This window comes from Taudactylus pleione, unplaced genomic scaffold, assembly GCF_031769625.1.
Source record: "Taudactylus pleione unplaced genomic scaffold, aTauple2 ptg000678l, whole genome shotgun sequence".
Classification (NCBI taxonomy): domain Eukaryota; kingdom Metazoa; phylum Chordata; class Amphibia; order Anura; family Myobatrachidae; genus Taudactylus; species Taudactylus pleione.
The window spans coordinates 13,890-27,343 of NW_028285080.1; the positions used below are offsets into that span (position 1 = coordinate 13,890).

The 13,454-nt window shown below is 49.4% G+C and overlaps 1 protein-coding gene across 2 annotated transcripts in view; it reads right to left on the bottom strand.

The window, feature by feature from the left end:
• Positions 1-2,019: 2,019 nt before the first annotated feature.
• The window catches only part of PHF3 (PHD finger protein 3), a 58,560-nt gene continuing 47,125 nt past the window's right edge, over positions 2,020-13,454 (bottom strand). For both annotated transcript variants that reach the window (XM_088455915.1, XM_088455916.1), the window contains exon 7: positions 2,020-2,253. In XM_088455915.1, the coding sequence (XP_088312041.1) occupies positions 2,078-2,253 (176 nt within the window). In that variant the 3' untranslated portion in view covers positions 2,020-2,077. The remainder of the gene's footprint in view (positions 2,254-13,454) is intronic.

The following is a 13,454-nucleotide window of genomic DNA, read 5'->3' on the forward strand; positions in this document are numbered from 1 at the left end:
TTTCAATGTTAAAGATTGGGGAAAAAAAAAAAAAGACATACACACGGTAAAAGCATCATACACAGCCCTAAACTGTTGTGAGTGAAAGGAAAACCGGCATGTGTGTGAAATAGCCCGAAAAAAAGAAGCCGCCAGGTGATCACTAAGAGGCGGGAGGAAGAGGGGGCCAGCGGCGCTAACAGTCCTGGCAGCTGCAGAGAAGAGAAGCCGGGTGATCACAAAGGGAAGGGATGGGGAGGCCAGCGCTGAAGGTGCCAGCGGCTGCACAGAGAAGCAGCCGCCGGGTGATCTCACGTGGGGGAGTAGTGGGGTTTCGGGGGCAACGCTGAAATTCCTAGCAGCTGCAGCAAGTAGTAGCAGTAGCCGCCGGCGAAACTCACTGGAAGGGGGAGACGACGATGCTGCAGCCGCCGGGGAGGGGGAAGCTGTGTCTGCTGATCACTGCCCAGCCAGTGATCAGCAGCCACTGGGGGAAAATCCAAAGCTGCAGAGGGTCCAGGAGATCCCTTTGAGACTGGCGGCTATAGGAAGATTCTCTTCCAATAGCGGCCCACAGTGCGTTTCTGACTGGTCGCATAAAATACCATCGATTTTATTGAAAGAAAAATCTCTCTTTTTTTTTTTTTTAAACATAGTATACCATAAAAACAGTAATTTTTATGGTTTACTGCAGTGATGGCTATTAACTCTTGTACCATCAATGACCGCTGGGTTTTTTCCAATCGATAGAAACTGGTTTAGCCATCGATGGTTGATTTACATATGTGCATACACTGCGGCTGTTGGGCCGATGGCGTCAGTACAGCCATCGGTGAAAAACACTCGCCATCCAGCATGGGTTAAAGTCTCTAGTATGCTGTGCATGAACTGAATCTTCAAAATAATCATATGCTCATAAATATCGATTTCTTCCCTCAAACCTGTACTAGCACATTAGGGGGGGACATTTTAGCTCTTTTCACCCCCTTAGGAGTCGAATTTAGAAAAATCCCTGCTTAATAGGTGCCTATGTTATGGAAGGGGATGTAGTTACCACCCCGGCAGTTGAGATGCTGGCACCGGAATCCCGACCACTAGCATCCCAAGGGAAAATATTAAAGGTTAGGGAGAGGGTTAGGCAATGGGGGAGCGTTAGGCTGCAGGAGGGGAGGGTTTAGGGTTAGGCTATTTACCTTCAAGCGTCGAGATTCTGACTGTCGGGATGCCGCTGTCGGTATTCTGACCACCGGCATCCCGAACCTAACCCCACGGAAGGCATCCCGAACCTAACCCCACGATTACATGTTTCTAGGTCCAGGGGTTTGGGCTGGGCATTGATTAGTCAGTCAGGACATTTGTTTTTAATAGTGATAACTATTCTGTCAATTACGTAAATGGTTGCAAGTGTTTGCACCAAAGAACTTAAAGTGGAAAATGGGCTTCGGTTAATGTATGTGTAAGTCAGTCAAATATGCACATTTCTGTACTCTCACTATATTCTCCTCTTTTTACAACACACAAACAATTTTACATAACTAGAGTTGAACATGTTTTAATAAATGGTGAATAAATTTTTTTAACCTTTATAACATTCGTTGATCGGGGGGCCGTTATAGTAGTTTGGTGCATGTGCTGGATGTTCGATATCGAACATCCAGCACATGCAGGTCGCTCAGACAACGATATCTGATCGTTGTCTCATCGTCCCGTGTGTATGCTCCAAGAGTCGTGTAAATATACATCTATTAGGACTCATGCCAAATCAGAATTTACATTCATTTTTCTAATATTTTCAACACTAGTCAATGACTGGAAGCTACTGTCATCATCAAAATTCTTTTTCTATGTTTCGCATTTACCACAGATAAATGTACTGGCAAATATGAATTCCAAATACTAGTAAACTCACTTTAAAGAAATCTTTATATGTGAAAGCATAGAAAATTTAAATATTAGAAATCACTTTCTGCCATTCAACATCTAATATTACAACTTCGCATCAACTATACGATGTATGTAAGCTTAGTGAAACTGCATCTATATTGTTTTCATATACCAATGTACTTATGTGGAGGTTTACTGAAAAGCAATGCTTCTTCTATACACTTAGATTTGCATACCTTTTGACTAATATATCTTTTAGAGAGTGACGAACACTTTGTCTTATTTGATCAACAGATGGCTTTGGTGTAGATGGAGAAGAAGTAGGTACAGCAGATGTTGAACCCTTTCTTTCTGGTTTCTTTCTTTTAATATCTAGCTTTTCATTAACACCTGCATCATAAAAAAAATGAAATATGTTTGGGAATGTTGGGAAGGTAACAATAATGAATATTTAATCTAAATGACATTGAACATATGGCTACAACTATAAATGTACTAATGTGGAACATTACAAATCAAAACTGCCAGCTTCTATGTTTGAGAAATAATTTACATGTTTAAATATAGATTATTAGATAAAAATCTGCATAAAAAACACGATGAAGAAATTAAAAAAATATGAGATATGGTAAGAACTTACCCTTGTTATCTCTATTTCTACGAAGTCCATAGGGTTCCACAGGATACCTTGGGGTATAGGTGTGACGTCAGTCGCAGGGCACCAAAGAGTTAAGCTTTCAGCCTCCCAGGATGCACTAGGTCCCCCTCCTATACCCCGCCCCCGGGCCAAGGCACCTCAGTTAGTTACCAAGCCATAGGCCGGAGGAGGAGAAGGAAGAGAGAGAACAAAGATCTGGACACATACAAGAATCACATTCTCACCAGAGGGAGACGGAAAACCGGTGACCAGAGCAAAGCCCATCTGCAGCACAGGTGCGACAGGGCGGGAGTCCTGTGGAACCCTATGGACTTCGTAGAAATAGAGATAACAAGGGTAAGTTCTTACCATATCTCATATTTTCTACTTCAGGGTCCATAGGGTATCCACAGGATACCTTGGGGATGTCCCAAAGCAGTATCCTTTAAGGGTGGGGACGCTCCTGTGCAGAAAGGAGAATCCGCTGCCCGAAGGAAGCATCCTGAGAGGCGAAGGTGTCAAACCTGTAATACCTCACGAAGGTATGGACAGAAGACCACGTAGCAGCCTTGCAGATCTGAACTGCCGAGGCACCACGTCGAGCTGCCCACGAAGGACCCACAGACCTAGTGGAATGAGCCTTCAGAGAAGGAGGGACCGGTAGGCCTTCATGAAGATAAGCTTCAGAAATAGCCATACGGATCCAGGCTGCCAAAGTTTGCTTTGAAGCAGGCCAACCCTTTTTACGGAAGCCATAGAGGACAAACAAAGCGTCCGACTTCCTAAACGAAGAAGTGCGGTCAACATAAGTCCTTAAGGCCCGCACAACATCCAAAGAGGCCTCACCCACGGAAAGACCCGGTGAGTTAAAGGCCGGAACAACTATTTCCTCGTTAACATGAAACTGGGAAACAACTTTGGGAAGAAACTCGGGCCGAGTGCGGAGCACTGCCCTGTTCCCATAAAAAACCAAGAAAGGGGGTCTACAAGAAAGAGCCCCTAACTCAGAAACACGTCTGGCCGAAGCAATGGCCAGAAGGAAAACAGTCTTAGCTGTTAGCCATTTAAGATCCACTGAGCCCAGTGGTTCAAACGGCGGACCTTGGAGAGCCCTCAGGACCACAGCAAAATCCCAAGGCGCCACAGGTGGAACAAAGGGCGGCTGAATGCGGAGAACACCCTGCATAAAGGTGCGCACATCCGGGATTGTAGCAATCCTACAGTGAAACCAGACAGATAGGGCCGAAACCTGTACCTTCAAAGAAGCAAGGCGAAGCCCATGATCTAGTCCCGCTTGCAGGAAGGCAAGAATCCGAGACAGACGAAAATCCCGCGGTGCATAACCTCTCGGTCGACACCACTGGAAGAACGTATGCCACACGCGATGGTATATCCTCGCGGAAGACGGTTTTCGAGCTCGTAACATGGTACGCACCACAGAGCTGGAAAACCCCCGGGACCTCAGCATGGCCGTCTCAACAGCCACGCCGTCAAAGACAGCCGAGTCAGGTCCGGGTGAAGGCAAGGACCCTGAGACAGAAGGTCCGGTCGTAGCGGCAACCGCAGAGGAATGTCCACGGACAGACCCTGAAGGTCTGAGAACCAGTGCCGTCTGGGCCACGCGGGAGCTATCAACAGGAGCGTCCCTCCTTCCTGTTTGAATTTCCGGATTACCCGTGGAAGAAGGGAGACCGGAGGGAACAGGTATGCGAACCGGAACGTCCACCGGACGGACAGAGCATCCACCAGAGACGCCCCTTCGTCTCTTGTGCGAGACCCGTACACCGGCAACTTGTTGTTGTGCCGGGACGCCATGAGGTCGATTTCTGGAAGACCCCACCTGTCCACCAGTAGTTGAAAAACGTCCGGGTGCAGGGACCATTCCCCCGGATGAACGTCCTGGCGACTTAGAAAGTCCGCCTCCCAATTTAGCACTCCCGGGATGAAGACCGCTGATATGGCCGGAAGATTGCGCTCCGCCCAAACCAGGATCCGAGAGACCTCTACGAGAGCCGCCCGACTGCGAGTTCCTCCTTGCCTGTTTATGTAGGCCACGGTGGTAGCGTTGTCCGACTGGACCTGCACCAGGCGACCCTGGAGAAACCACTGTCCCTGCTGGAGAGCATTGAAGACCGCACGGAGTTCCAAGATATTTATTGGAAGCTCCGCTTCTGTCGGCGTCCACCTGCCCTGGAACAAGTGTGGACCCGAAACTGCTCCCCAGCCCCGAAGACTGGCGTCCGTTGTCAACAGGACCCAATTTGGAACCCAGAACGGACGTCCCTTGTTGAGGTGGGTCGTCTGTAACCACCACGCAAGGGACAGGCGAACCTCCTGGGTGAGCACAATCGTCTGGGACTTCAGAGACTGAGTCAGCCCTTTCCACTTGGACAGGATCAGGTGCTGCAGAGGTCTGGAGTGAAACTGGGCGTATTCCACCATGTCGAACACCGACACCATGGAGCCCAGTAACCTCATCGCCGAGTGTAAGGACACCCGGCGGCTGTGCAGGCAACTGCGCACCCTTGACTGTAAAGCAGAGATCTTGTCCTCCGTCACGAAGATCCTTTGCTGTCCCGAGTCCAATAAGGCTCCAAGATGCAGAATCCTCCGAGACGGGATTAGAGTGGACTTCTGCCAGTTGATTAGCCAGCCGTGCCGTTGCAGCAGTGCAATGGTCAGGTCCAAGTGGCGCAACAGGAGCTCTGGAGATCCTGCCACCAATAACAGGTCGTCCAAATACGGCAACATGCGGACTCCCTGCAGCCGCAGAGAAGCCGCCATGACCGCCATCACCTTGGTGAAAACACGTGGTGCTGTTGCCAGGCCAAAAGGTAACGCCTGAAACTGGAAGTGGTCGCTGCGGATTGCAAACCTGAGGAACTGTTGATGGCGCAAAAGAATAGGGACATGCAGGTAAGCGTCCTGTATGTCCAATGACACCAAGTAGTCCCCAGGTTCCAGCGCCAGAATGATGGACCGTAGGGTCTCCATCCGAAACTTCGGGACCCGCAAAGACTTGTTGAGTGCTTTGAGGTTGAGAATCGGACGATATGACCCATTGGGTTTCTGTACCAAAAATAGATTTGAATAGAAACCCTGGCCCCTCTGGGAGAATGGAACAGCCACTATAACTCCAGCCTGGAGCATAGTGTGCAATACCTTCCGCAGCTCCGTAGCCTTGTTCCGGTCTGATGGGAGACCCGTGGTGAAGAAGCGAGCCGGGGGTCTGTGCCGGAAGGAGAGGGCGTATCCGTGGGAAACCACCTCCAGAACCCAAGTGTCTGTCGTAGTGGTCGACCAACACTGGGCGAACTGTAGCAGGCGGCCTCCCACCCTGGGATCCCCCAAAGGGAGGCCCGGACCGTCAGGCCGCAGGCTTGTCATCTGGCTTGGGGGCCGGATGTCTGGTACTCCATGCCTGCTTCCGGGGCTTGACTGATTTCTTAGGGCCAGCCTGTCGAGGAAACGACTGTGGTTTGGGCCTGCCCTGGGCCCTAGATGACCGAAAGGACGATGGTCCCGAACCAGAAGGAGCAGCGGCCGACGGGAGACAAGCAGATTTGGCTGCCGCCAGCGTGGCCACAATCTTATCCAGATCCGGACCGAAGAGAACTTCTCCGGTAAACGGCAACGCTTCCAGACCTTTCTTGGAATCTGCGTCCGCCTTCCAGGATCGCAGCCACAAGGTGCGACGAGCAGCCACCGCTGCTGAAGAAATTCTAGACACCAGAGTACTAATGTCTAGAGCCGCCTCGTTGATGTAGGTGGCCGAATCACGGAGATTGCCAATCAACTCCGCCTGTTCGGCTGGACAGTCGGATTCAAAAGAAGCCTCTAATGAATCCGCCCAGCGCTCCATCGCTCTGGCAACCCAGCAAATGGCCATAGCCGGCCGTGCTGCCCCCCCTGCAAGGGAATAAGCGGACTTCAGGCAGATTTCTACCTTGCGGTCCGTAGCATCCTTAAGGGAGGACATGGATGGCATCGGCAATGTGGCACTACGGACAAGACGGGTCACGTGAGAATCCACCTGTGGAGGGGATTCCCACTTAGCAAAATAATTATCCGCGAACGGATAAGCCACCGCCAGGCGTCTCTGCGGCTGGTATCTTTTGCCAGGTTGTTTCCACGCCTCCTCTAAATGGTCCACCAACTGACCCGAAAGAGGAAAGACTGTGGCATCGCCCTTCACATCTTTGAAAAAGGCATACTTAGATTTAGCCGCTGGGGGAACTTCGTCCTCAATCACCAAGGCTGTGCGGACCGCCCGAATAAGTCCAGGAATATATACTTTGGACTTAGCATCAGCGTCCTTAGTATGGAGAGGTTCCTGATCGTAAGGATCCAGAATCTCCCCATCATCAGACGTCCCTTCGTCATCCTCATAAGGAGCGGACAGAGACGCCACCGGCCTATTATGAGGCCGCATCACAGACTCCCCTTGCAACACATCCGACAAGTGCTGTACAGAACTCGTCAGGGAGTTAACCCACGCTGGCTCCTGAGAACCCGGGAGCGGGGAAATAGGGAGACTGTGGGGTACCACCAATTGTCGTGGGAACCCCTGCATGGGTGACGACACCACAGACTGCTGGGACAAACCCATCGGAGTAAACGCGGGCTGCGGAGCTGACTGGCCCACTAAAGCTGTTAACGCCTGAGCGAAACAAGCCCAGGGCGGCTCCTGTACCGGTGCTGTAACCGTAATAGGCCGCGCCATGGACAAACACTGCCGGCAAAGGCCCTCCGCGCTACCCTCCCCCGCCGCTAACGGTACTTTGCACGTGGTACACTGTAGCCGGAGGGGAAAATCACTTTCAGACATGATGGCACCACGTATGTGACCTCTCTCACCAATTAAGTATTAAATAGGCGAGAGACCACCCTGCAGCACCGCACCGCAAGGGCTTTAGCAGAAGAACAGGGACAGTAATAAAGCTGACAGTTTAGAGAAGAAAAGTTACAGGCAGCGCTAGCACAGTCACATACAATGCAGAGAAATAACAATTCCTGCACTAACAGCGCTGATCACTCAACTACACAGACACAGGGCCTGGTAGGACACAGCGCTGCATACACAGACCTGAGCCACAGCGGAGGAGAGGTATGCGGGGGGACCCAGACCACGATGCTTCCGTCCAGCGCTTCCAGCAGCGTTCACCATGCGTTCTGGAGAAGATGGCCGCCGAGGAGCAGAGAGGAGGCTGGCCTGGGGGAGGAGCGCTGCCACAGGACCAGTCGGCAGCATGCAGAGAGGGCTGTGTGCAGCGGGGGAGGCGCCGGCTGTGAGACAGGGAAGGCGCGCTCCCCTGGCATGCATTTAACCCCTGGGACGCCGCAGCGCTACCGCTCTGCTGCGGTCCGCTGTCCCAGGGGGTAGTGGAAGCGCAGGTTGGTCGCCTGGCTCCACGCTGCAGCCAGTCCCCAGGGAGCCCCCTGCCTGGGGACTTAGGACCATGTGATCAGCGGGGACCCACCGCGGGACCCCGCTGCTTACCTCTGTCCCCCTTGAAACCGGCCATGGTCCGGAGCATCTGGGGTCACCGCTAGCTGTGACCCCAGACGCCCACCAGCATCCCCGGATCAGTACCGGCGTTCTGGTACCGGCGGGGTGTAGGGAAGACAGCATGGACGTCAGGACTGACAGTCCATGCTGTTCATCCAGATGTGCAGCCACAGCTGCATGAAGAAAAAGCTTCAGGGGCTCTTCTAGCCCCCACTCCAACAGGTGCACCCGACTCCGGCCGGGCACCAAACTAAACTGAGGTGCCTTGGCCCGGGGGCGGGGTATAGGAGGGGGACCTAGTGCATCCTGGGAGGCTGAAAGCTTAACTCTTTGGTGCCCTGCGACTGACGTCACACCTATACCCCAAGGTATCCTGTGGATACCCTATGGACCCTGAAGTAGAAATAAAAATTATAAAACCAATTCAATGTTTTAAAACATACTAAGATTTTTTTTATCCTGAAGAAAAGTTGGTAGTCTGGAACAATAGATAAGAGATAAGGAATAAATCCACAAAAACACTAAAACCATTTAAATGAGAAAGTGTAATAAATTGTCCTGAATATTAATCCAAGTGGAAAAAACGGAGGTCCATTATACATCATTTTAACTAACTAGAATGAAATATGAAAGTGGAAGAAGAGCTAAATAGGGGACATTATTATATCTAATGTACTAGTTAAAGACATTTAGGAAAAAAGAAATGTGAACATTTAGTTTGTATTATAAAAGATGCAATTAGATGTGTTCCTTTAACGTAAATAATTCTGTTTAACTGTAAAACAAAATATGAAGTTGTTTTTCTCTCTTTAGGGTTTTGATTTAGGGCCTGATTCAGAGTTGTACACAAATGCTGCCACCGCTGCTGCAAATGTATACCCAGATGCAATGCGAAAATATGTAAATGTCGAAAATATGTATAAGTCGCAGATGCCGGGAGATATATTTAGCCGGCCACTGGTCGCTTTGTAGAGCCAAGCATCTGCTTACAAACACGCAGCATCGGTCGCAGATCATTCGGTTATCGCAGTCCTGGCTGAGCCTTCGGTCTCACAGAATGGCCGAGGGAACTGAGACACCAGAGCCATATTTCTTCCATATGGGATTGCAGAGGCAGGGTGTGACACTCCCCCCAAAACAGTCGCGACACACGTGCATTCTTTACCACCACTCCCCCAAATGCTCCCTGTCAACCACATTGCAAAATAAAAAGTTGATGCGCATGACTTGGTAACGTACCTTGACGCATGCGCGGTTTACGGACAATCGCTCAAGTCCGTAAACAACTGCATTGCGTACAATTTTGAATCAGTCCCTTAAGCAGTTACATTTTCAAAATGAGATGCGATTCATTAACATGGCAATGACACAGTATAGTTAGAAGAGGATTTCAATAGTTCATTGCATAAAAGTCCCTTTATTAATGTTACGAACATTTATAAGCCACCATAAAGTGTTTGCAGGGCTGTACAAGTAGAAAACAAGGTTTTCCAAAACGGAGTACAATACACAACAGGTAACCATAGAATAAATAAATAGCAAAGGTGAACCATTACTATAGAAGTAGGACATGTAACAGGGTCAGTCATGGGAGGGACAGATAGTGCTATTTGTGGGTGGTAACAGGGGGAAGATGCTTGTAAACGGGGGAGTGGTGTTGCGGACGCAGGCGTGTCAGGCCGACAAAACACAGTTTAAAAGGGAGTGCATAATTAGCAAAGTAGCGTCACTGTACAAGTCACCTGCATGTATTTCAGCCAGCACTGATCGCAGTGCTTGCGGCGGGGAAGGCTACCTCAAGGACTGCGAGCAGCTCCGATGGCTCTCGATGTTACCGATTAATTCTACAATTCCAGTACATGACGTGTGTTGCGTGGGGAAAGGGGGCGTCATTATACACTAGCGAGCGCTCAGTGCCGTAGCTCGCTAAAACATAGTGGGCGTCTTTACACCACGCAGTGCGAGCGTGGAATTTGAATATCTGGCCTCTTATTGCCAGCGAGCGCCCGCATCTTGCGAGCAGGTCTGAATGAGCTCCATAGTTTTGATTACTGACAAATTCCCTTTCACATTTTTGTAAATGGGTACATGCTTTTATTGTACTGGGGCAATAACCTTCACCTAAATATGTATCATCTCAAATTTTTTAAAAAGGAGAATTATGGTAAAACTTAACTTTGTTAACACTCTTTCTTCGAAGTCCATAGGGTCCACAGGGAGACAATGGGGTGGAGTTGGGACCTTGGAGGACCGGACACCAACAGCAAAGCTTTTCAATCAGAGGATGCTCCGGTCCTTCCCCTTATACCCTGCCCACAGCCTGAGGGAAGCTCAGTTTTGTTAACAAGCCCAAGGCAGGAGAGGAGAGAAGGAAAACTAGCACACTGAAGAATCACACTCACACAGAGAAGGAAACAAGTGACCAACAGAAGAAACTCATTGAAGCTAAGAGCGTCAGGGCGGGTGCCCTGTGGACCCTATGGACTTTGAAAAAAGCGTTAACATAAAAACATGATTTCTTAAATTAACATCTACTTTAAAAGGCTACTAAACCAGATATTTACTAAAAGTCGAACAAAACACGCTCTCTTCCCATGTGCCCGTATGGTAAGTTTTACCATAACTCTCGTTTTCTTCTTCAGGGTCCATAGGGCTCCAAATGAAGACAACGGTGACATCCTAAAGCAGGAATGCTCCTGAGCGGATAGGAGAACCCTACGCCTGAAGGAAGCATCCTGAGAGGCAAATGTATCAAAGGCATAAAACCTAAGAAAGGTGTGGACAGATGACCATGTGGCCGCGCACTGCATAGCTGTTCAGCTGAGGTGCCACGGGGGGCTTCCCACGAGGGACCCACAGAGCAAGTAGAATGAGCAGAGACTGTAGTCGGCACAGTAAAGACCGTTTTCATGCAAATCCATCTGGCCAGAGTCTGTTAGTTAGCTGGAATCCATATAGGACAAAGAGGGAATCCAATTTCCGGATGGAAGTAGTATGGTCCACGTAGATCTTTAGATCACGGACCACATCCAAAGAGACCTCACCTGCTGAGAAGTCTGGTGATTGAAAGGCCGGTAGCACAATTTCCTCATTTAGGTGGAAACAAGAGACCACCTTGGGAAGGAAGCCCAGGTGTGTTCTAAGAACCGCCCTGTCCTGATGAAAGATTAAAAAGGGGGAGTGACATGAAAGCGCCCCTAAACCCGATACCCTACAGACAGATGCGATAGCCTGAAGTAAACAGTCTTCGCAGTGAGCCACTTGACATCCACCGATTCCAGTGTTTCGAATGGAGGTTCTTGAAGTGCTTGGAGCACCACTGCCAAATCCCATGGAGCCACAGGACAGACATAGGGAGGCTGTATACAGAGAACATCTTGCATGAAGGTGTGAACATCTGGTAGAGGAGCCAGTCTGCAATGGAACCAGATGGATAAAGCAGATACCTGCACTTTCAGAGATGCTAGGCAGAGGCCTAGATCCAATCCAGCCTGAAGAAAGGCAAGAATTCTAGACACCTTAAATCTTGGGGGTCATAGTTTCTTAGAGCACACTATTAGAAATATGGATGCCATATTCTGTGATAAATCCTGGCTGATGCAGGTTTATGGGCCCTGAGCATGGTCTGGACCACAGAGCTGGAAAATCCCTTGGCTGTTAGAAGGAATGTCTCAAGAGCCAAGCCATTAAAGACAGACGGGCCAGGTCCAGATGTAGACAACAGGTCAACTCGTAGAGGAAGTTGAAGAGGAACGTCTATGGGGAGACTCTAAAAGATCGGAGTACCAATGGCGACTGGACCAAGCCAGACCTATCAACAGGACTGTGCCCCCTTCCTGCTAGAACTTCTGAAGGATGGAGCATATCTGTGGGAGACCACTTCTGATGCCAAAACTGGGCGAACTGAAGAAGTCAGCCTGCCACCCTGAGAGCCCTGCCCCATCAGGCTGTAGGCTTGTTCTCAGACTTGGCAGGTGGACGTCTAGTAGCCCATGCTAGTTTGGCCCTAGGCTTGGAGGCCTGCTGTCGTGTAAAGTACTGACCGTTTTCCTTGAGGGTGAAAGGATGACGTCCGAGGTTTTGTATTATATGTAGAGGGCAGGAACGCAGTCTGTGAAGCTGCCAAAGTAGTCACAATTTTATCTAGTTGTGGACCATATAGGATATCTCCAGAATAAGGAAGGGACAAGCCCTTTTTGAACCAGAGTCTGCTTTCCAGGAACGGAGCCAAACAATACTAACAAAGTGGCAGATATCCTGGAGGCCAGAAGAGCCATATCCATAGCTGCTTCTCCCAAGTACACGTTGTCATTATGGGTATTGTGTGTAGAAGTTTGAGGACAAAAATGAATTTATTCCATTTTGGAATAAGGTTGTAACATAACAAAATGTGGAAAAAGTGAAGCGCTGTGAATACTTTCCAGATGCACTGTATCAGAAAACTGGGTGGAATGGGAAGATAACACAGCACATTTAGTAATAGGTAAAGGCTTTTTCTTTTGCAGCATTTGCTGAAAAACTGTAGCAGTATTAGCCAAACTCTGTAAAGAGGTAGAGAGTACGTCTACCCATGGGGAGGCAAAGGATTTGCAGGGAGTACCTGCTGTGGACATCCCACAGGGGGACCTACCAGGGGTTCCGTTATAAAGATCTACAGTAAAAAGGTAGACAATGGCTAGATAGACACCAGATGTTAGCCAGGCAATAGGTTGACAGGTACAAAATGTCGACAAAGACAAAAGGTCAACACTAAAGGTCGACATGTAAGAAGGTCTGAGCCTTCTTACAGGGTCAAAATGTAGTCATGCAAACGGTCGCCATGAAAATGGTCGACATGTTTTTTTTTAGGGTTAGGTTTAGAGTTAGGCCCTTACCGGAGGGTTAGGGACTTACCCCAACAGTTAGGGTTAGGCACTATAAGGGACGTTTAGGGTCAGGCACCTACCCCGACGGTTATGGTTAGGCACCAGGCAGGAGGGTTAGGCCCCAAGGGGAGGGTTAGGGTGAAGTTTAGGGTTACAGAAAAAAAAAAAAAAACATGTGCCGACCATATGCATGTCGACCTTTTGTCCCCGTCAACCTATTGCCTGTCTAACATATGGTGTCTATCTAGACATGGTCTACCTTTTTACTGTAGATCTTTCAATCCACATCCGCCTACCACGGGGACTGATAAGTGGTCTGCAATCTTTGTCTGTACCTGAGAAAAGGCAGCCCAGGTTGAGTCCTGAGGAGGAGAGACCGGGGCAGGTGAAAGAGGTCCTCTGGGGCTAAGGCTGCTGAGCAGGACTTACAAGACACCAGAGTAAGAGCAGCAGCAGCATCCTGCTTGTTATTCTTTCCTCTGCCTGACATAGACACAAGAATAATAAAATATAGCGTTCCCTCTAGGCTGTTTTAGCGGGGCGCGGCGCCCTGCCCTCCTTCTGGAGGGCAAAAAGCACC